This window comes from Pygocentrus nattereri, chromosome 5 (assembly GCF_015220715.1).
Source record: "Pygocentrus nattereri isolate fPygNat1 chromosome 5, fPygNat1.pri, whole genome shotgun sequence".
NCBI lineage: Eukaryota > Metazoa > Chordata > Actinopteri > Characiformes > Serrasalmidae > Pygocentrus > Pygocentrus nattereri.
Window position 1 is genome coordinate 18,588,182 of NC_051215.1, and position 22,560 is coordinate 18,610,741.

General features: G+C 45.9%; 1 protein-coding gene across 1 annotated transcript in view; it reads right to left on the reverse strand.

Annotated features, from left to right (window-relative positions):
* Positions 1–238: 238 nt before the first annotated feature.
* LOC108411623 (zinc finger protein 420-like) overlaps positions 239–22,560 on the reverse strand; it is a 35,521-nt gene continuing 13,199 nt past the window's right edge. The window contains exons 4-6 of the mRNA XM_037538511.1: positions 4,366–4,498; positions 4,197–4,284; positions 239–2,365 (exon numbers count right to left, since the gene is read on the reverse strand). Coding sequence (XP_037394408.1) covers positions 1,366–2,365; positions 4,197–4,284; positions 4,366–4,498 — 1,221 coding nt within the window. The 3' untranslated portion in view covers positions 239–1,365. The remainder of the gene's footprint in view (positions 2,366–4,196; positions 4,285–4,365; positions 4,499–22,560) is intronic.

Here is a 22,560-nt window from a genome sequence, read left to right on the forward strand (position 1 = left end):
TATGTTTAGGGTGGTGATCTTAGCAAATCTACCCCGACAAATGTGAATATAATTAACCACATTTTGCAGATGGTGTATGTTTATTTCTTCACTCTGTGTCTGACCTTCATCCTCAATTTGATCATCCTAAATTCTTTTCGGGAGTAAAATCCCTTTGATGAAGGACAGACCAAAATAGTCTGAACTACCATCCTTTATTCCTCAGCCACGACTACGTCTTCATTAATGAACAACAACCTTTTTATCTTTAATGGAACGTACTTTATTTAAAAGGCTGTGACACTGAGTGTGTTTACATGCACTTAATAATCCAAAAACTGCAGAAAATCAGATGGTCATTACCTCAATAAACACGTTTATATGCACTTGAGTAATTAGATAATGGGAAACTCACAATGGGAAACCAATAACTCACAAAAGAAGATGCGACATAAACATAACAAACCTTCATACCATGGCTTTTTTTAAACAGTGAGTGATTTTACCTAAAAATATGAAGAAACATCATCTGGAAGACAAAGAATATTTAACTTTAACTTTATTTCATGTTTGGTTTCAGCACCGCTCCAAAAGTGTTTTGCTGCATCTCGTGACGTCCAATGTCTGATCTCCACAGACTGAAAAATCTAATAGAAATCTGAGTGAGAGTTTACATGCAGTGGGAAATCTGATTACTGAGCTAAAATCCAGCCTGTTTATTAGATTTCTTAATCAGATTTCTAGATCGGAGTGTGATGTTCACATGACTATTTGAATAATCGGATAATTGCAGAAATCCAATTATGATCGGACTATTGAGTGCATGAATGTGCACTCAGCATTATAACAAATATTTCTAGCAATGCGTTATATATTTCTTTTTTTACCTGATTTTCTACCCAATTTAGTCATTTCCTGTTCCACCCACTACTTAGGACTCCTCCAGTCACACGATACTACCAACGCTAGGAGGGTGAAAGCCAACACAGGCTTCCTCCAAGACCTGTGAAACCAGCCACCGCTTCTTTTCAAACTGCCGGACACGCAATGTCACGGGACAGCTGAATGCACAGGAAAGTGCCAACCGCCAGATCTGTTACATCAGCCATGCCTGCACTGACAAGCATCGCATTGAGTGAAGGTGGGGAGAAGGGGGGCCATCTTACCCACCCAGAAAAAGCAAGGCCAATTGTGCTCTCTTGGACTCCCGGCTAAGGATGGCTATAGAATCACCAGGGATTGAACTTGCGATCTCCTGATGACAGGGCCAACTCTTAGATGGTTGCGCCACTCAGGAGCCCATGCATTATATTGTTGAATGTGCAAAAAGAATACTGGCCATGGGTGACAGCATTATTGATACATAAAAAAGTGAATATCACAAGCTTATGTGTTGTGAGCTTTGACCTTTCTACAGGGACACTTGTGTGACTTTAAAGAAGCCAAGTAGGTGAAGCTCCGCCCACAATCCGAGCAGTGATACGGTTTCTCTCCGGTGTGAATGCGCTGGTGTGCTTTGAAATTCCGACTATCATTAAAATACTTCCCACACTCACAATAATACGGTTTCACTCCAGTGTGAACACGCTCATGCGTCTGGAGATGAACAAGTTGATTGAAGCTCCTCCCACAATCTGAGCAGTGATAGGGCTTCTCTCCAGTGTGAACGCGCTGGTGAGTTTGGAGATTACGCTTGTCACAGAAACTCTTCCCACACTCTGAGCACTGATACGGTTTCTCCCCAGTGTGAATGCGCCGGTGTATTTGGAGAGTATAATGTACACTAAATCTCTTCCCACACGTCGAACACTGATACGGTCTCTCTCCAGTGTGAATGCGCTGGTGTTTTCGGAGGCTACACCTATGTTTAAAGCTGTTGCCACACTCAGAGCAGTGATATGATTTCTCTCCAGTGTGAATGCGCTGGTGCGTTTGGAGATTAATTTGTTGAGCAAAACTCTTCCCGCACTCCGGGCAGTGGTGCGGTTTCTCTCTTGTGTGAACAAATTGGTGCGATTTTAGATGAACTTGTTGATTAAAACTCTTCCCACAGTCTGAGCAGTGAAACGGTTTTTCTCCTGTGTGAATGCGCTGGTGCAATTGGAGACTACTCCGCCGTTCAAAACTCTTTCCACACTCTGAGCAGCGATGTTTTCGTTCCTTGGCGGTATTTTTCAGCACTGTTTTAGTGCGGACAGTTTCAGAGTGTGTTCTCTGAGCACTGGAGCCTTTTGTGGATGCCAGATGAACACATTTGTCCTCTGTCAGACTCAGACGTTTTTGTCTTGGTGGCATCTCCAGATGTGTTTGAGGAAGTAAATACCAACTGTGTAGGAAAGTGAACAGTAGGAGGAGTAGACAGCTTCCAAAAGGAACTCCTTCCTTTCTGGAGAAGAGAAAGAGCAACAAAAAGAAGTCAGTTTTGTGTCAAGTCAGACTGTTTTTACTTATGTAGCACATTTTAAACTTACCAACATGATCAACAAAAAAGAACATACTAAAATCAAAGCCCCACAAATGACAAGACAGAACTGCACATAAACATTATATGCAGACAGAAAAAACACCTGGTGGAACATCTCAACTAATGTTATTCGGCATAAGGCCAGTAACAAAACTGGGTTTAAAATGAGCATCTCAGATAAGTGGAGTGTTTCAGAAGTAAAGATGAGGAGGGGTTCACCACTCTGTGAAAGACTGCACCATCAAATAGTGCAACAATTCAAGAACATCAGCTTTTCATCATCTACAGTACATAATATGATTAAAAGACTCAGAGAATCTGCAGAAATCTCAGTATGTACGGGACGAGGCCAAAAACCAGTATTAGTTGGCCATGATCTTGGGGCCCTCAGACGGCACTGCATTAAAAACAGACTTGATTCTGTAGTGGAAATCACTGCATGGGCTCAGAAACACTTCTGAAAACCATTGTCTGTGAACAGTTCATCACTGCATCCACAAATTCAAGTTAAAACTCTAAAACACAAAAAAGAAACCAAATAAAACACAGGATCCAGAATCGCTGCCAACTTCTCTGGGCCTGAGCTCATTTAAAATGGACTAAGGAGAAGTGGAAAAGTGTTCTGTGGGTCGACAAATCAACATTGGAAATTCTTTTTGGAAATCACCAGAGGTGGATGAAGTACACAAATCATGTACTTGAGTTAAAGTAGAGATACCCAAGGTAAAATAATACTCCAGTAAAAGTAGAAGTCCTTACTCTAGACCTCAACTTGATTAAAAATACAAAAGTATTTGCCTTCAAATGTACTTAAGTACTAAAGGATTAATTATGGCTCTGATGTCCTGTTATCATTTTTGTAACAAGACTCGTTTCATGAACTCCTTTTAGGTGAAAATCCTCCAGTGTCTCTCTTGGTAAACCAGTCTTTTAACAGAACATCATTAATTAGTGACGCTGACGTCTATTAAAATGATCATAAGCACAAAACACAGAAGGCAAACAGTTTTCATCAGGTAGAACAGAGTGGCTCTGAAATCAGTTTTTACAAAAACAGTTTAAGATTACTTTGTAAATTAGTTACAAGTTGAATAAATCTTGCTTTAAACTCAGGTTCACAAATAAGTTTTCCTTTACTATATTGATCTGTAGGTCTCTGCTCATAAACATGCCAGTCACAACTGCATATGTGTACATATTTCTATAGTGTGGTCTATTTACACAAAGTTAGGTTTGTTCCATCATTTAGGTAGACGTACGTGCTCCCAAATTTTTACGCTGCTGCATTGACGTTGAACCGTGTGCTGCACTGGGTCAGTATGACCAACAGGTCAAAACAAGCTCGGAACAAAGTGACCGCTGTGCCCTGATTGGTGTTCTTGCTTTGCACTTCTTTTGTTTTGACATGTTACGTTTTTTATACACACAAAATCAAATGTAGTGGAGTAAAAAGTAAGCTATTTGAGTTTGAAATGTAGTGGAGTGGAAGTAAAAAGTCGCCCAAAATGGAAATACTTAAGTAAAGTACAGTTACACGAAAAAACTACTTAAGTACAGTAACGAATTACATTTACTTAGTTACTGTCCACCACTGGAAATCACGGACACTGTGTCCTCCGTGCTAGAGAGGAGAGGAACCATCTGGCTTGTTATCAACAATTCAAGACCTACTTTTCCAAAACTGAACAATTCTCCAAAGATCCAAAAAAACACAAAGTTAAGAGTGTCAAAAAGCGTTACAGCCCCTACTTACACTAGAGCAGCTCCTGTTTCTCTTCCTCCATCTACACTGTGTGTGCGGTTCTTGTTCTTGTTCTCCTTCTTCTTTTTCACTTTCTTGTCTTTTGAGAACAACAGTTATTGAATTAGCGCCCCCACCTGGGCTGAAGAGGGATTCACACTGGAGGTTGTTTATATCCCACCTGTTTTCCGGCAAACTCCACCAGCTACGCTTCTATTGGAGCGGGCCACTGATTGGGCAGTTGAGAAGCACTTCATTTCAGGGACCCCAGGACGCGAGGGAAGTTGAACGGCTGAACAGCATCTGAGGCAAATCTTGGACAAAAATGTCTAAGTTATATGTGAAGGGTAGAAGCATAGGGCAAAAGGTGAGACCGTTAGGTCGAAAATGGTCGTTTAATTGTAGCGACTTTTATAGCGTCCTTGTCCGCTAGTGGCTCTGTACCGGCAAGAGGGGGCTTTTATTTTGACACTTGCGTTTTGATTGATCTCGGCTTCATCCGCTATATAGTCTCGCGCAGGGAGAACGAAGCATCGTTTGATCTTGTGGAGGCAAATCTGAGCTCGGCGTCTGGAAGATCCGTGACGCTGTATGTTGCTAACTTGCATTTTAAACTTTTGGGGAAGACCATAGGAACGTGACTGAGCCTGCTGGCGCCGTGTGTGTGCGAGAAGCCCACATTTACACAGGGAGAGTGGGGGGCTTTATGAATCAGCAGTGTGGCGTGGCAGATATTGTGTGAGCCCCTGGGGATATCTGGAAGTACTACAAAGTGAAGTTGCACTGTGCATCCCACCTGCTATAGTTAACCGGTCTGTACGGCCAGCAAAAATAGCCACTGTTTTTCTTCTTCCCCTTTTTTTTATCTCTGCATTACATCATTTTAAATAGTTAATAAAGGAATATTTTAGTATATTATTGGGAGGCTTTTTGACCCAGGGCAGCCCTTAGTATTCTACTGCTGGTTAATCTGGTGCCTTTTTAATTTAGGAAGGACGGTTAGGAAGAGCACGCTGAAAGGTAGAGGATATTCAGCCCATTTAAGCCGGGTTTCTGTCCCACCTATATTGAAGGTTGCTGTGTCACGTTTGGTTTATTTTGATTTGATTAGTGTGGGTGATTGGAAGTATATTTATGTGATTTGTTTTCATCGTCTACTGAATTAATTTAATTGCAGTGTGTAATTTAGTATGGGGGGTTGAACCCAGGCTGGTATTGTGGTTGCTTTTTATGCGTGGTTATTCTACCATTAGTAATTGATAATCCATCGAGGCCCAGATTGTGCTAGGCTGATGTGATTTTAGAAGTGGGTCTGATATCGCTATGATGTGTGCATCTGTCAAATCTTCTATCCTTAATAAACCTGTTAATATACCAGCCTCTTAACGTCTCTGCGTGCCTTATTTAGGTAATTCTTTAGGTTGGTTACCACATAACAATCGAATAAGGTAGCCCTCGGGTCACATATATATATATATATATATATATATATATATAATATATATATATATATATATATATATATATATAATATATATATATATAAAAACATCCAGTTATATATAAAGCCAGTTATATATATATATATATATATATATATATATATATATATATAAAAGTGGCTTGTTAAACTTTTTGTATAATATATATATATATATATATATATATATATATATATATATAAAAACATCCAGTTATATATAAAGCCAGTTATATATATATATCCATCCATCCATCCATCCATCCATCCATCATCTTCCGCTTCTCCGGGGTTCGGGTCGCGGGGGCAGCATCCTGAGCAATGAAGCCCAGACCTCCCTTTCCCCAGCCACTTCCACTAGCTCCCTGGGAGGGATTCCGAGGCGCTCCCAGGCCAGCTGGGCGATATAGTCACGCCAGCATGTCCTGGGTCTTCCCCGGGGTCTCCTCCCCGGTGGACTTGCCTGTGACACCTCCCAAGGGAGGCGTCCAGGAGGCATCCTAACAAGATGCCCGAACCACCTCAACTGGCTCCTCTCGACGTGAAGAAGCAGCGGCTCTACTCCGAGTCCCTCTCGGATGACCGAACTTCTCACGCTATCTCTAAGGGAGAGTCCAGACACCCTGCGGAGGAAACTCATTTCAGCCGCTTGTATTCGCGATCTCGTTCTTTCGGTCATTACCCAAAGCTCATGACCATAGGTGAGGGTGGGAACATAGATCGACCAGTAAATCGAGAGCCTTGCCTTATGGCTCAGCTCTTTCTTTACCACAACAGACCGGTAAAGAGCCCGCATCACTGCTGACCCAGCACCAATCCGCCTGTCAATCTCCCGCTCCCTTGTACCATCACTCGTGAACAAGACCCCGAGATACTTAAACTCCTCCACTTGAGGCAAGAGCTCATCCCCGACCCAGAGAGGGCTCTCCACCCTTTCCCGCGTGAGAACCATGGCCTCGGATTTGGAGGTACTGATCCTCATCCCGGCCGCTTCACACTCGGCTGCAAACCGATCCAGTGAAAGCTGAAGTTCACGGCCTGATGTCCCCAATAGGACCACATCATCTGCGAACAGCAGCGATGTGACCCTGAGGTCACCAAACCGGACACCCTCCATCCCCTGACTGCACCTAGAAATTCTATCCATAAAAATTATGAATAGAATCGGTGACAAAGGGCAGCCCTGACGGAGTCCAACTCTCACTGGGAAAAAGTCTGACTTACTGCCGGCCATGCGAACCAAGCTCCTGCTTTGTTTGTACAGGGCCTGAATGGCTCGTAGCAAAGAGCCATGTACCCCGTACTCCTGAAGCACCTCCCACAGAATACCCCAGGGAACACAGTCGAATGCCTTCTCCAAATCCACAAAGCACATGTGGACTGGTTGGGCAAACTCCCATGAACCCTCGAGAATCCTGGAGAGGGTAAAGAGTTGGTCCAGTGTTCCACGACCAGGGCGGAACCCGCACTGCTCCTCCTGGATCCGAGGTTCGACTATAAGCCGGACTCTCTTCTCCAGTACCCTTGCATAGACCTTACCAGGGAGGCTGAGGAGTGTGATTCCCCTGTAGTTGGAACACACCCTCCGGTCCCCCTTTTTAAAAAGATGCACCACCACCCCAGTCTGCCAATCAAGTGGCACCACCCCCGATGTCCACGCAATGTTGTAAAGGCGTGTCAGCCAAGACAGCCCCACAACATCCAGAGCCTTGAGGAACTCGGGACGGATCTCATCCACCCCTGCAGCCCTGCCGCCAAGGAGCTTTTTAACTACCTTAGCGACTTCGGCCTCAGTAATGGACAAGCCTATTCCCGTGTCCCCAGACTCTGCCTCCTCACTGGAGAACGTGTCGGTGGGATTGAGAAGGTCCTCAAAGTATTCCTTCCACCGCCCAATGACGTCTTCAGTCGAAGTCAGCAGCACACCATCTCCACTATATACAGTGCTAGTGGCACACTGCTTTCCCCTTCTGAGTCGCCTGACGGTTTGCCAGAATCTTTTCGGAGCCGACTTAAAGTCACTTTCCAAGGCCTCACCGAACTCTTCCCACACCCGGGTTTTTGCCTTGGCAACGACTGAAGCCGCAGATCGCTTGGCCTGTCGATACCTGCCAGCTGCCTCTGGTGTCCTACAGGCCAACCATGTCCGGTAGGATTCCTTCTTCAGCTTGACGGCATCTCTCACCTGGGGTGTCCACCACCGGGTTCGAGGATTACCGCCCCGACAGGCACCAACTACCTTGCGACCACAGCTACAGTCAGCCGCTTCAACAATGGAGGAGCGGAACATGGCCCATTCTGAGTCAATGTCCCCCACCTCCCCCGATATCTGGTCAAAGTTCTGACGGAGGTGTGAGTTGAAGATCAATCTGACAGGTTCTTCTGCCAGACGTTCCCAGCAAACCCTCATTATACGTTTGGGTTTGCCTGGTCTGACTGGCATCTTCCCCCACCACCTGATCCAACTCACCACCAGGTGGTGATCAGTTGACAGCTCAGCTCCTCTCTTTACCCGAGTGTCCAGTACACATGGCCGCAAGTCCGCTGACACGACTACAAAGTCAATCATTGAACTGCGGCCTAGGGTGTCCTGGTGCCATGTGCACTTATGGACATCCTTGTGTTCAAACATGGTGTTCGTTATGGACAAACTGTGGTTTGCACAGAAGTCCAAAAACTGAACACCACTCGGGTTCAGATCAGAGAGGCCATTCCTCCCAATCACACCCCTCCAGGTCTTACTGTCGTTGCCCACATGAGCGTTGAAGTCCCCCAGTAGGACAATCGAGTCTCCAGGAGGAGCACTTTCAAGCACCCCTTCCAAGGACTCTATGAAGGCTGGGTATTCTGAACTGCTGTTCGGTGCATAAGCACAGACAACAGTCAGGACCCGTTCCCCAACCCGAAGGCGTAGGGAAGCTACCCTCTCGTCCACCGGGGAAAACCCCAACATACAGGCGCCGAGTCGAGGGGCTATGAGAAAGCCCACACCTGCCCGCCGCCTCTCACCATGGGCAACTCCAGAAAAGAAAAAAGTCCAGCCCCTCTCAAGGAGATTGGACCCAGAGCCCAAGCTGTGTGTTGAGGTGAGCCCGACTATATCTAGTCGGTATCTCTCGACCTCGCGCACCAACTCGGGCTCCTTCCCCGCCAGTGAGGTAACGTTCCAAGTTCCAAAAGCCAGTTTCAGCAACCGAGGATCAGAACGCCAAGGCCCACGCCTTCGGACACTGCCCGATCCACAATGCACCGCACCCCTACTACTGCCCCTCCCATCGGTGGTGGGTCGATGGGAGGGGGGACTCATGTAGCTCCTTCGGGCTGGGCCCGGCCGGGCACCGTGAGTGAATGCCCGGCCACCAGACGCTCGCTGGCGAGCCCCTCCCCCAGGCCTGGCTCCAGGGTGGGGCCCCGGTAACCCTGATCCGGGCAGGGTACACGAGTCCTGCTTTGTTGTCCTCATAGGGGTGGTTATGGATCACACTTTGTCTGGCCTGTCACCTAGGACCAGTTTGCCATGGGAGACCCTACCAGGAGCTTTTGCTCCAGACAACATAGCTCCTAGGGTCCTTCAAGCACACAAACCTCTCCACCACGATAAGGTGGTGATCCATGGAGAGGATATATATATATATATATATATATATATATATATATATAAAAGTGGCTTGTTAAACTTTTTGTATAATATATATATATATATATATATACATCCATCCATCCTTCCTTCCTTCCTTCCTTCCATCCATCCACCCATCATCTTCCGCTTCTCCGACGTTCGGGTCGCGGGGGCAGCATCCTAAGCAATGAGGCCCAGACCTCCCTTTCCCCAGCCACTTCCACTAGCTCCCTGGAGGGGATTCAGAGGCGCTCCCAGGCCAACTGGGCAATATAGTCACGCCAGCGTGTCCTGGGTCTTCCTCCAGGAGGAAGAATGACCGAACTTCTCACCCTATCTCTAAGGGAGAGTCCAGACACCCTGCGGAGGAAACTCATTTTGGCTCCTTGTATTCGCGATCTCATTCTTTCGGTCATTACCCAAAGCTCATGAACATAGGTGAGGGTGGGAACGTAGATCGACCAGTAAATCGAGAGCCTTGCCTTATGGCTCAGCTCTTTCTTTACCACAACAGACCGGTAAAGAGCCTGCATCACTGCTGACCCAGCACCAATCCGCCTGTCAATCTCCCACTCCCTTGTACCATCACTCGTGAACAAGACCCTGAGATACGTAAACTCCTCCACTTGAGGCAAGAGCTCATCCCCGACCCAGAGAGGGCTCTCCACCCTTTTCTGCCTGAGAACCATGGCCTCGGATTTGGAGGTACTGATCCTCATCCTGGCCGCTTCACACTTGGCTGCAAACCGATCCAGCGAAAGCTGAAGTTCACGGCCTGATGTCCCCAATAGGACCACATCATCTGCAAACAGCAGCGATGTGACCTTGAGGTCACCAAACCGGACACTCTCCATCCCCTGACTGCGCCTAGAAATTCTATCCATAAAAATTTTTAATAGAATCAGTGACAAAGGGCAGCCCTGATGGAGTCCAACTCTCACTGGGAACGAGTCTGACTTACTGCCGGCAATGCGAACCAAACTCCTGCTTTGTTTGTACAGGGCCAGAATGGCTCGTAGCAAAGAGCCATGTACCCCGTACTCCTGAAGCACCTCCCACAGAATACCCCGGGGAACACAGTCAAATGCCTTCTCCAAATCCACAAAGCACATGTGGACTGGTTGGGCAAACTCCCATGAGCCCTCTAGGATCCTGGAGAGGGTGAAGAGTTGGTCCAGTGTTCCACGACCAGGGTGGAACCCGCACTGCTCCATCTGAGTCCGAGATTCAACTATAAGCCGGACTCTCTTCTCCAGTACCCCTGCATAGACCTTACCAGGGAGGCTGAGGAGTGTAATTCCCCTGTAGTTGGAACACACCCTCCGGTCCCCCTTTTTAAAAAGAGGCACCACCACCCCAGTCTGCCAGTCCAGTGGCCATGCAATGTTGAAAAGGCGTGTCAGCCAAGACAGCCCCACAACATCCAGAGCCTTGAGGAACTCGGGACGGATCTCATCCACCCCTGGAGCCCTTCCGCCAAGGAGCTTTTTAACTACCTTAGCGACTTCGGCCTCAGTAATGGACAAGCCTATTCCCGTGGCCCCAGACTCTGCCTCCTCACTGGAGAACATGTTGGTGGGATTGAGAAGGTCCTCAAAGTATTCCTTCCACCGCCCAATGACGTCTTCAGTCGAAGTCAGCAGCACACCATCTCCAATATATACAATGCTAGTGGCACACTGCTTTCCCCTTCTGAGTCGCCTGATGGTTTGCCAGAATCTTTTTGGAGCCGACTTAAAGTCACTTTCCAAGGCCTCACCGAACTCTTCCCACACCCAGGTTTTTGCCTTGGCAACGACTGAAGCCGCTGATCGCTTGGCCTGTCGATACCTGCCAACTGCCTCTGGTGTCCTACAGGCCAACCATGCCCGTAGGATTCCTTCTTCAGCTTGACAGCATCTCTCACCTGGGGTGTCCACCACCGGGTTTGAGGATTACCGCCCCGACAGGCACCAACAACCTTGCGACCACAGCTACAGTCAGCTGCTTCAACAATGGAGGAGCAGAACATGGCCCATTCTGAGTCAATGTCCCTCAGCTCCCCCGATATCTGGTCAAAGTTCTGACGGAGGTGTGAGTTGAAGATCAATCTGACAGGTTCTTCTGCCAGACGTTCCCAGCAAACTGTCACTATATGTTTGGGTTTGCCTGGTCTGACTGGTATCTTCCCCCATCACCTGATCCAACTCACCACCAGGTGGTGATCAGTTGACAGCTCAGCTCCTCTCTTTACCCGAGTGTCCAAAACACATGGCCGCACGTCCGATGACACAACTACAAAGTCAATCATTGAACTGCAACCTAGGGTGTCCTGGTGCCGTGTGCACTTATGGACATCCTTGTGTTCAAACATGGTGTTCGTTATGGACAAACTGTGGTTTGCACAGAAGTCCAAAAACTGAACACCACTCGGGTTCAGATCAGAGAGGCCATTCCTCCCAATCACACCCCTCCAGGTCTTACTGTCATTGCCCACGTGAGCGTTGAAGTCCCCCAGTAGGACAATTGAGTCTCCAGGAGGAGCACTTTCAAGCACCCTTCCCAAGTACTCTAAGAAGGCTGGGTACTCTGAACTGCTGTTCGGTGCATAAGCACAGACAACAATCAGGACCCGTTCCCCAACCCGAAGGCGTAGGGAAGCTACCCTCTCGTCCACTGGAGAAAACCCCAACATACACGTGCTGAGTCGAAGGGCTATGAGAAAGCCCACACCTGCCCGCCACCTCTAAGCATGGGCAACTCTAGAAAAGAATAAAGTCCAGCCCCTTTCAAGGAGATTGGACCCAGAGCCCAAGCTGTGTGTTGAGGTGAGCCTGACTATATCTAGCCAGTATCTCTCAACCTCGCACACCAACCCAGGCTCCTTCCCCGCCAGTGAGGTAACGTTCCAAGTTCCAAAAGCCAGTTTCAGCAACCGAGGATCAGAACGCCAAGGCCCATGCCTTCGGACACTGCCCGATCCACAATGCACCGAACCCCTACTACTGCCCCTCCCATCGGTGGTGGGTCGATGGGAGGGTGGACTCATGTAGCTCCTTCGGGCTGGGCCCGGCCGGGCACCATGAGTGAATGCCCGGCCACCAGATGTTTGCTGGCAAGCCCCTCCCCCAGGCCTGGCTCCAGGGTGGGGCCTTGGTAACCCTAATCCGGTCAGGGTACACAAGTCCTGCTTTCTTGTTTTCATGGATCACACTTTGTCTGGCCTGTCACCTAGGACCAGTTTGCCATGGGAGACCCTACCAGGAGCTTTTGCTCCAGACAACGTAGCTCCTAGGATCATTCAAGCACACAAACCTCTCCACCACGATAAGGTGGTGATCCATGGTGAGTATATATATATATATATATATATATATATATATATATATATATGGCATTTGGCTGACACTCCTATCCAGAACAACTTACATTTTGATCAATTTACACAGATAGGCGAGCTAGTGTTAGCAGTCTTGCCCAAGGACTCTTATTGGTATAGTGTAGAGTGTTTACGGAGGCAGCGGATTGAACCCCAGTCTACAGCGTAGAAGGTGTTACACACTACACTACACCAACCACTATATACTCACTACACTTTACAAACCACTATATACCCACAACACTATACCAACTACTATATACCCACTACACTACACTAACCACTGTATACCCACTACACTGTACCAACCACTACATTCACTGGCCACTTTATTAGGTACAATAATAAGTTGCTGTTCAGTTGCTTGTAAAATAGCTAATCAGCCAATCACATGGCCATAACTCAATGCATTTAGGCATGTAGAGGTGGTCAAGAAACCTTGCTGAAATGCAAACCGAGCATCAGAATGGGGAAGAAAGGTGATTTAAATGACTTTCAACGTGGCATGGTTGTTGGTGCTAGACGGGCTGGTCTGAGTATTTCAGAAATTGCTGATCTACCGGAATTTTCAAGCACAACCATCTCTAGGGTTACAGAGAATGGTCAGAAAAAGAGAAAATATCCAGTAAGTGGCAGTTGTGTGGACGAAAATGCCTTGTTGATGCGAGAGGAGAATGGGCAGACTGGTTCAAGATGATGGAAAGGCAACAATAACTCAAATAACCAACCAAAATCTCTGAGGAATGTTTCCAACACCTTGTTGAAAGTATGCCATGAGGAATTAAGGCAGTTCTGAAGGCATAAAGAGTCCAACCTTTTACTAGCAAGGTGTACCTAATAAAGTGGCTGGTGAGTGTATATACACTATACCATCCACTACATACCAACTACACTATACAAACCACTATATTCCCACAACCCTACATCAACCAATATATACCCACTACACTACACCAACTGCTATATACCCACTACACTATACCAACCACTATATACTTACTGCACTACACCAACCACTATATACACTACACCAATCACTATATACCCCCTACACTACACCAACCACAATATACCCACTACACTACACCAACTACTATATAACCACTACACTACACCAACCACTATATACCCACTACACTATACAAGCCACTATATACCCACTCCACTACACCAACCACTATATACATTACACCAACCACTATATACTCAATAAACTACACCAAACACTATATACATTATACCAACCACAGTTGTTATCAGTATTAAGATGTACACTTTCTACCTCATACTCATGCTGCTGTTATTTGCAACCATTATATACCCACTACACTGTACCAACCACTATATATCCACTACACTACAAAACCACAACCATACATACAAACCATGTATGTATGTATATATATATATATATATATATATATATATATATATATATATATATATACTGCTCAAAAAAATAAAGGGAACACTTAAACAACACAATATAACTCCAAGTAAATCAAACTTCTGTGAAATCAAACTGTCCACTTATGAAGCAACACTGATTGACGATCAATTTCACAGCTGTTGTGCAAATGGAATAGACAACAGGTGGAAATTATTGGCAATTAGCAAGACACACTCAATAAAGGAGTGGTTCTGCAGGAGGGGACCACAGACCACTTCTCAGTACCTATGCTTTTTGACTGATGTTTTGGTCACTTTTGAATGTTGGTGGTGCTTTCACACTCGTGGTAGCATGAGACGGACTCTACAACCCACACAAGTGGCTCAGGTAGTGCAGCTCATCCAGGATGGCACATCAATGCGAGCTGTGGCAAGAAGGTTTGCTGTGTCTGTCAGCGTAGTGTCCAGAGCCTGGAGGCGCTACCAGGAGACAGGCCAGTACACCAGGAGACATGGAGGAGGCCGTAGGAGGGCAACAACCCAGCAGCAGGACCGCTACCTCCGTCTTTGTGCAAGGAGGAACAGGAGGAGCACTGCCAGAGCCCTGCAAAATGACCTCCAGCAGGCCACAAATGTGCATGTGTCTGCACAAACGGTTAGAAACCAACTCCATGAGAATGGTATGAGGGCCCGACGTCCACAGATGGGGGTTGTGCTCACAGCCCAACACCGTGCAGGATGCTTGGCATTTGCCAGAGAACACCAGGATTGGCAAATTCGCCACTGGTGCCTTGTGCTCTTCACAGATGAAAGCAGGTTCACACTGAGCACATGTGACAGAGCCATGGAGAGCGATCTGCTGCCTGCAACATCCTTCAGCATGCCCGGTTTGGCAGTGGGTCAGTAATGGTGTGGGGTGGCATTTCTTTGGAGGGCCGCACAGCCCTCCATATGCTCGCCAGAGGTAGCCTGACTGCCATTAGGTACCGAGATGAGATCCTCAGACCCCTTGTGAGACCATATGCTGGTGCGGTTGGCCCTGGGTTCCTCTTAATGCAGGACAATGCTAGACTTCATGTGGCTGGAGTGTCAGCAGTTCCTGCAAGATGAAGGCATTGAAGCTATGGACTGGCCCGCCCGTTCCCCAGACCTGAATCCGATTGAGCGCATCTGGGACATCATGTCTCGCTCCATCCACCAACGCCACGTTGCACCACAGACTGTCCAGGAGTTGGCGGATGCTTTAGTCCAGGTCTGGGAGGTGATCCCTCAGGAGACCATCCGCCACCTCATCAGGAGCATGCCCAGGCGTTGTAGGGAGGTCATACAGGCACGTGGAGGCCACACACAAGGCCTCATTTTGACTTGTTTTAAGGACATCACATCAAAGTTGGATCAGCCTGCAGTGTGTTTTTCCACTTTAATTTTGTGTGTGACTCCAAATCCAGGCCTCCATTGGTTAATAAATTTGATTGATAATTTTGTGTGATTTTGTTGTCAGCACATTCAACTTTGTACAGAGCAAAGTATTCAATGAGAATATTTCATTCATTCAGATCTAGGATGTGTTATTTGAGTGTTCCCTTTATTTTTTTGAGCAGTATATGTGTGTGTGTGTATGTATATGTGTGTATATATATATATATATATATATATATATATATATATATATATATATATATATATATGAGAGAGATGATCATAAAAGTACTGTATGGAACTGTTTACATATTACAGTACTTCTTTTTTTGGCATACTGAGAAATTTTCATTGTATCAAATTGAATTATGAATTTTGTGTATTTTTACTCCCGCTATTTACAGTAGTTTCACTATATATTAACAGTCTGATGAAGCTGATTGCATTGTATCAGCAAAAGCGTGGTGTGTGCCTTCATCAGCCAACATACCTACTAACTTATTTTTCTTTTCTGCAAATGCAGTAATTGTTCTTAATCCCTTTATTAGACCTTTACAGCTTTCCTCCTCACATTGTGTGTGAACTGTTTTATTTGAGAGTGTAAATATAGTTAAGAACATCTAGTCCTGTTCCACAATCAGGCTACACGTCAGGAGATAGATGTTCTGAATGTTTTTAGAACTGTTTTTTTTTTTTCAACAGAGCCTGCAATCAGTTTCTAAAGTAAAACATTTATTCCAAACAGGATTTAGTGGAGTGTTGTGGATGAAGTTCTGAAATGGCAGAGCACATTCATCTTGTTGAGGAACCTGTTGGAGCCAATTATCGCATAGTTCCAGACTGTCAGTTAAAGAGCTGAGATTTGGATTTATTTTTTCTGTTATTCGGACCCCGTGACCCTGATGGAGAAGCGGCTTAGAAAATGGATGGATGGATGGATGGGATGGATGGATGGATGGATGTTATTCGGAAATCTGTCAAAAAGAAGTAAATGATAGGGAAACTAATGAAAACTAAATTTAAGTGATGTGGAATTGTAGGAATTCATGTAAGTTCTGATTTTTTGCTATTGAATAACACATTTTTCAAATGTATTATTATTATTATTATTATTATTATTATTATTATTTAAGATCACTGGGCAGACACCACTGAATAAGTTGTTTTTATGACAGATTAATACAAAAAGGCTAATATATTTTATGTAATAAAATACATTAACATGTAAGAAGTGTGGTTGGTTAGTGTAGTGGTTAACACCTCTGCCCCACCACGGCAAGCACCCTACACTATACCAATAAGGGTCCTTGGGCACTATGGACCATAACTGTGTGGCACACACTGCACTCCCCGGTATGTATGCACATTTAACTTTACATTGTCTCTAATACTAGTAACTTTTTAGAAAGCTTTGGTTTTCTCAACAATAATCATGGTGAATCTTGTTTTATTGAGCAGTTATTTTGCATAAGATTAATAGTGTTAATAGCAAAATATTGGTTTCATCTGTTTTGTTTGGACCACTTAAAAGTTTTATGATTTATATAAATACTTCATATTGGTACATATGTATTTCTAAACTCTGAATTTCTGAACCAAGGCATAAAGAATCAGACAAGCAGCTTTCCCAACACAAAGCCCTGTAAGGACAGTCTAGCACCTAGATGAATTGGTAATCTCTTGCCTTGGCGTAGCTGCTGGACTTATGGAGAAGGTGATTGCTGATGTGCAGAGAGAGCAAAGCTATAGTTAGTAGAATAATCATCACATGGATAAATGACCTGTTCTTTGTGGTGGGTCCAGTACCCTTTCGGACGACCATCTGACAGCTGGATAACTCCAAGCCACAGAAATTTAGACTGTACTGAAATACAGTCCGAAAGCGAATGTCACACTTGACTGCTCAGAAATTCGCTGTGAAAGTGCCATCGCTTTGCCACTTCAATCTCAGACCTTCTCCACCTGCAAAAAACAACACTATGTTTAAAATTCTACTTGGAGTAGCACCACGTGGTGCACTGAGATTCATGTCTAGACTTTTCACCCGTTCAATTTCTGACAGTCTGAAGTCTGACATTGTAAACCTACTGAAACCTGAAGACAAGGTCTTGGCAGGCAAGGGTTTTGTCATCAAAGACATGCTGGCAGTTAAGGGCGTGAGACTAAACATCCCACCATTTAAACATGGAGAACAGTCTGGCAAAAAGGACTGTGACGAAACATAGGCAACTGCCGTATAAGAACTTTTGTGGAAACAGTGATATGCATAAAGAAAACCACAACTGGGAGTCTACTGTGCCTCTCAGCCATCTGGAAGCATCAATCTGATCTGTTGTTAATAACCATATATTGTTATTGTCATATATCATGCATATAATCTGCCAGATTATCCATAATGATGTAAACTGCTTGTCTGTGTAGCTCAAAAGGTACTGCATGCCATTTTAAAAACTTGCATACTCATACTAAAACAGCGCCACGATTACACAATTAAATACTTCATTTTTTAATTCCTATGGTGAGAGGCGGCGGGCAGGTGTGGGCTTTCTCATAGCCCCTTGACTCGGTGCCTGTATGTTGGGGTTTTCTCCAGGGGACGAGAGGGTAGCTTCCCTACGCCTTCGGGTTGGGGAACGGGTCCTGACTGCTGTCTGTGCTTATGCACCGAACAGCAGTTCAGAGTACCCAGCCTTCTTAGAGTCCTTGGGAAGGGTGCTTGAGTGCTCCTCCTGGGGGCTCCTATTGTGCTACTGGGGGACTTTAACGCTCACGTGGGCAATGACAGTGAGACCTGGAGGGATGCGATTGGGAGGAGTGGCCTCTCTGATCTGAACCCGAGTGGTGTTCAGTATTTGGACTTCTGTGCAAACCACAGTTTGTCCATCACAAACACCATGTTTGAAAACAAGGATGTCCATAAGTGCACATGGCACCAGGACACTCTAGGCCGCAGTTCAATGATTGACTTTGTAGTCGTGTCATCGGAATTGAGGCCATGTGTTTTGGACACTCGGGTAAAGAGAGGAGCTGAGCTGTCAACTAATCACCACCTGGTGGTGAGTTGGATCAGGTGGTGGGGGAAGATACCGGTCAGACCAGGCAAGCCCAAACAAATAGTGACAGTTTGCTGGGAACGTCTGGCAGAAGAACCTGTCAGATTGATCTTCAACTCACACCTCCGTTAGAACTTTGACCAGATATCGGAGGAGGTGGGGGACATTGACTCAGAATGGGCCATGTTCCGCTCCTCCATTGTTGAAGCGGCTGACTGTAGCTGTGGCCATAAGGTAGTTGGTGCCTGTCAGGGCGGTAATCCTCGAACCCGGTGGTGGACACCCCAGGTGAGAGATGCCGTCAAACTGAAGAAGGAGTCCTACCAGGCATGGTTGGCCTGTGGGAGACCAGAGGCAGCTGGCAGGTATCGACAGGCCAAGCGATCTGTCAGGCGACTCAGAAGGGGAAAGCAGTGTGCCACTAGCACTGTATATAGTGGAGATGGTGTGCTGCTGACTTCAACTGAAGACGTCATTGGGTGGTGGAAGGAATACTTTGAGGACCTTCTCAATCCCACCGACACGTTCTCCAGTGAGAAGGCAGAGTCTGGGGACATGGGAATATGCTTGTCCATTGCTGAGGCCGAAGTCGCTAAGGTAGTTAAGAAGCTCCTTGGTGGCAAGGCTCCAGGGGTGGATGAGATCCGTCCCGAGTTCCTCAAGGCTCTGGATGTTGTGGGGCTGTCTTGGCTGACAGGCCTATTCAACATTGCGTGGACATCAGGGATGGTGCCACTGGATTGGCAGACTGGGGTGGTGGTGCCTCTTTTTAAAAAAGGGGACCGGAGGGTGTGTTCCAACTACAGGGGAATCACACTCCTCAGCCTCCCTGGTAAGGTCTATGCAGGGGTACTGGAGAAGACAGTCCGTCTTATAGTCGAACTTCGGATCCAGGAGGAGCAGTGCGGGTTCCACCCTGGTCGTGGAACACTGGACCAACTCTTCACCCTCTCCAGGATTCTGGAGGGTTCATGGGAGTTTGCCCAACCAGTCCACATGTGCTTTGTGGATCTGGAGAAGGCATTCGACTGTGTTCCCTGGGGTATTCTGTGGGAGGTGCTTCAGGAGTACGGGGTACATGGCTCTTTGCTACGAGCCATTCAGGACCTGTACAAACAAAGCTGGAGTTTGGTTCGCATAGCCGGCAGTAAGTCAGACTCGTTCCCAGTGAGAGTTGGACTCCGTCAGGGCTGCCCTTTGTCACTGATTCTATTCATCCATCCATCCATCCATTTTCTAAGCCGCTTCTCCGTCAGGGTCGCGGGGGGATGCTGGAGCCTATCCCAGCAGTCTTCGGGCGGAAGGCAGGATACACCCTGGACAGGCCGCCAGTCCATCACAGGGCAGACAGACAGACACAGACAGTCACTCACACACACACTCACACCTAGGGGTAATTTAGCATGTCCAATTGGCCTGACTGCATGTCTTTGGACTGTGGGAGGAAACCGGAGAACCCGGAGGAAACCCACACAGACACGGGGAGAACATGCAAACTCCACACAGAGAGGACCCTGGCCGCCCGGCCGGGGAATCGAACCCAGGCCCTCCTCGCTGTGAGGCGACAGCGCTACCCACCACGCCACCGTGCCGCCCCTGATTCTATTCATAATCATCATAATTTTTATGGATAGAATTTCTAGGCGCAGTCAGGGGATGGAGGGTGTCCCGTTTGGTGACCTCAAGGTCACATCGCTGCTGTTTGCAGATGATGTGGTCCTATTGGGGACATCAGGCCGTGAACTTCAGCTTTCGCTGGATCGGTTTGCAGCCGAGTGTGAAGCGGCTGGGATGAAAATCAGTACCTCTAAATCCGAGACCATGGTTCTCAGGCGGAAACGGGCGGAGAGCCCTCTCTGGGTCGGAGATAGGCTCTTGCCTCAAGTGGAGGAGTTCAAGTATCTCAGGGTCTTGTTCACGAGTGATGGTACAAGGGAGCGGGAGATTGACAGGCGGATTGGTGCTGGGTCAGCAGTGATGTGGGCTCTTTACCGGTCTGTTGTGGTAAAGAAAAAGCGGAGCCATAAGGCAAGGGCCTCGATTTACCGGTTGATCTACGTTCCCACCTTCACCTATGGTCAGGAGCTTTGGGTAATGACCGAAAGAATAAGATCGCGAATATAAGTGGCTGAAATGAGTTTCCTCCACAGGGTGTCTGGACTCTCGCTTAGAGATAGAGTGAGAAGTTCGGTCATCCAGGAGGGCCTCGGAGTAGAGCCGCTGCTTCTTCACGTTGAGAGGAGCCAGCTGAGGTGGTTCGGGCATCTGGTTAGGATGTCTCCTGGACGCCTCCCTCGGGAGGTGTCACAGGCAAGTCCAACTGGGAGGAGACCCCGGGGAAGACCCAGGACACGCTGGCGTGACTATATTGCCCAGCTGGCCTGGGAGCACCTCAGAATCCCCCTTGGAGAGCTAGTGGAAGTGGCTGGGGAAAGGGAGCTCTGGGCCTCATTGCTTAGGATGCTGCCCCCGCGACCCGAACCCCGGAGAAGCGGAAGATAATGGATGGATGGATGGATTTTTTCATTCAGAATTTTTTTTTTGTTAACAATAAATATCAAGCCACTTCTGCTGTTCACATAATTTCTTATGTTTTTACTTTCAAACCAGCATTTATACATAAATGAAAGTACACAGTGGTTCCCTGTCTAAGTCCTGGAATACCACTGTGTACACAGTACTATATACATCATGTGCTATATACCTAGAGTATGTTGTGTGCTTTAGTACCTTAAACACATACATGCTGCTCACACCATGGATGCATGTTCATGTACAAGTTGTAATGAAAGAAATTAACTTTTAAAGTATAATCTCTCCAAATTTGCTGTATTCTGAGTTCACTTTTTGTGTTAGTTACAAAATCACACCACTGCAGACCTGCCAGTGGTAATTATGCTAAGCTGGTGGTTTTTAACCTGAGGTGGAATGTTAGTGCATCTGCCATGTTGGAACGGGCAACATCAGATTGAAATCAGATTCAGTTTCAAAACAAATACTTTTCTAACCATTAAACTAAGCAGAACATTAAACTAGCTATCATAAAAATACATTCCAGATGTCAATACATGTATAAGTTCATTGGTGGTGCTCAGCCACAGTTTCATAGAAAATGATCACAATGTACAAACAGATTTCTTTATTTTGACAATATTCTTATGTTTTTGAATATACAGAGTGCTAAACTCCATAAACGTGCTGGTTGGTTGTCCGGAGCAGCAAAAAACAGTATTTGCTCTGCACTTGATGTTAAAAAAACAAAACAAGTTTAGTGCAAACACAGAATAGAAACACAATGTGTCTCTGACACATCAGCAAATCCATAAATGTCCCACATTTACAGCCCACCTACAAACCACATTGGGCCCAGTATACAGCCCAAATGAGGCCCATTTTTAACCCTTTCTGATCATTGACCAACTTTTACTAAAAAGTAATACAAAATGATCATTTTAGGTGATGATGCACTGTGTGGCCAACTAATCAATAATGAGTCATCATTGACAATGTTATGCAATACAAAAAATAATACACAATCTACAGAAAATTGTATTTTAAGGTTACGTTATTAAGTAATGTTAATCATTGCAAAGTACTTTTTACCAATGATACCTGTTTAATTGCAGCAGCCATATCTTAGTGTAAAATGTAGATCAGATGGTCTGTGTACATCGGTCTGGCTGTAGCGTCTCAGGCTAACACATGGTCAATTAATTTCAGTAATCAGTGAACAGTGAATTGGTATTGAAACAAAGTAAAAGATAGGAGTCAGAATATGTGTAAGACAAAAAGGTTTATTAATCACTATAGTATGATGGCAGATTATGTGAATTATCCATAATATTGTTAGTTATCATTATTTTCCAGACCTAACTTGCAAATAAGGATTTAAATGAAAATCAAAGAAACAAGAAAAAAAAAAAAAAGAATAGACCGTAGCATAACTAGGTAAAATATTAATACTGGTAAGTTTGTTTTTGAGATGGAAGCTCCATTTTACCCTTTACCTTTTAGTACCTTTCTGCTGTCTATGCTAATAATGAACAGAGCTCTGTCAG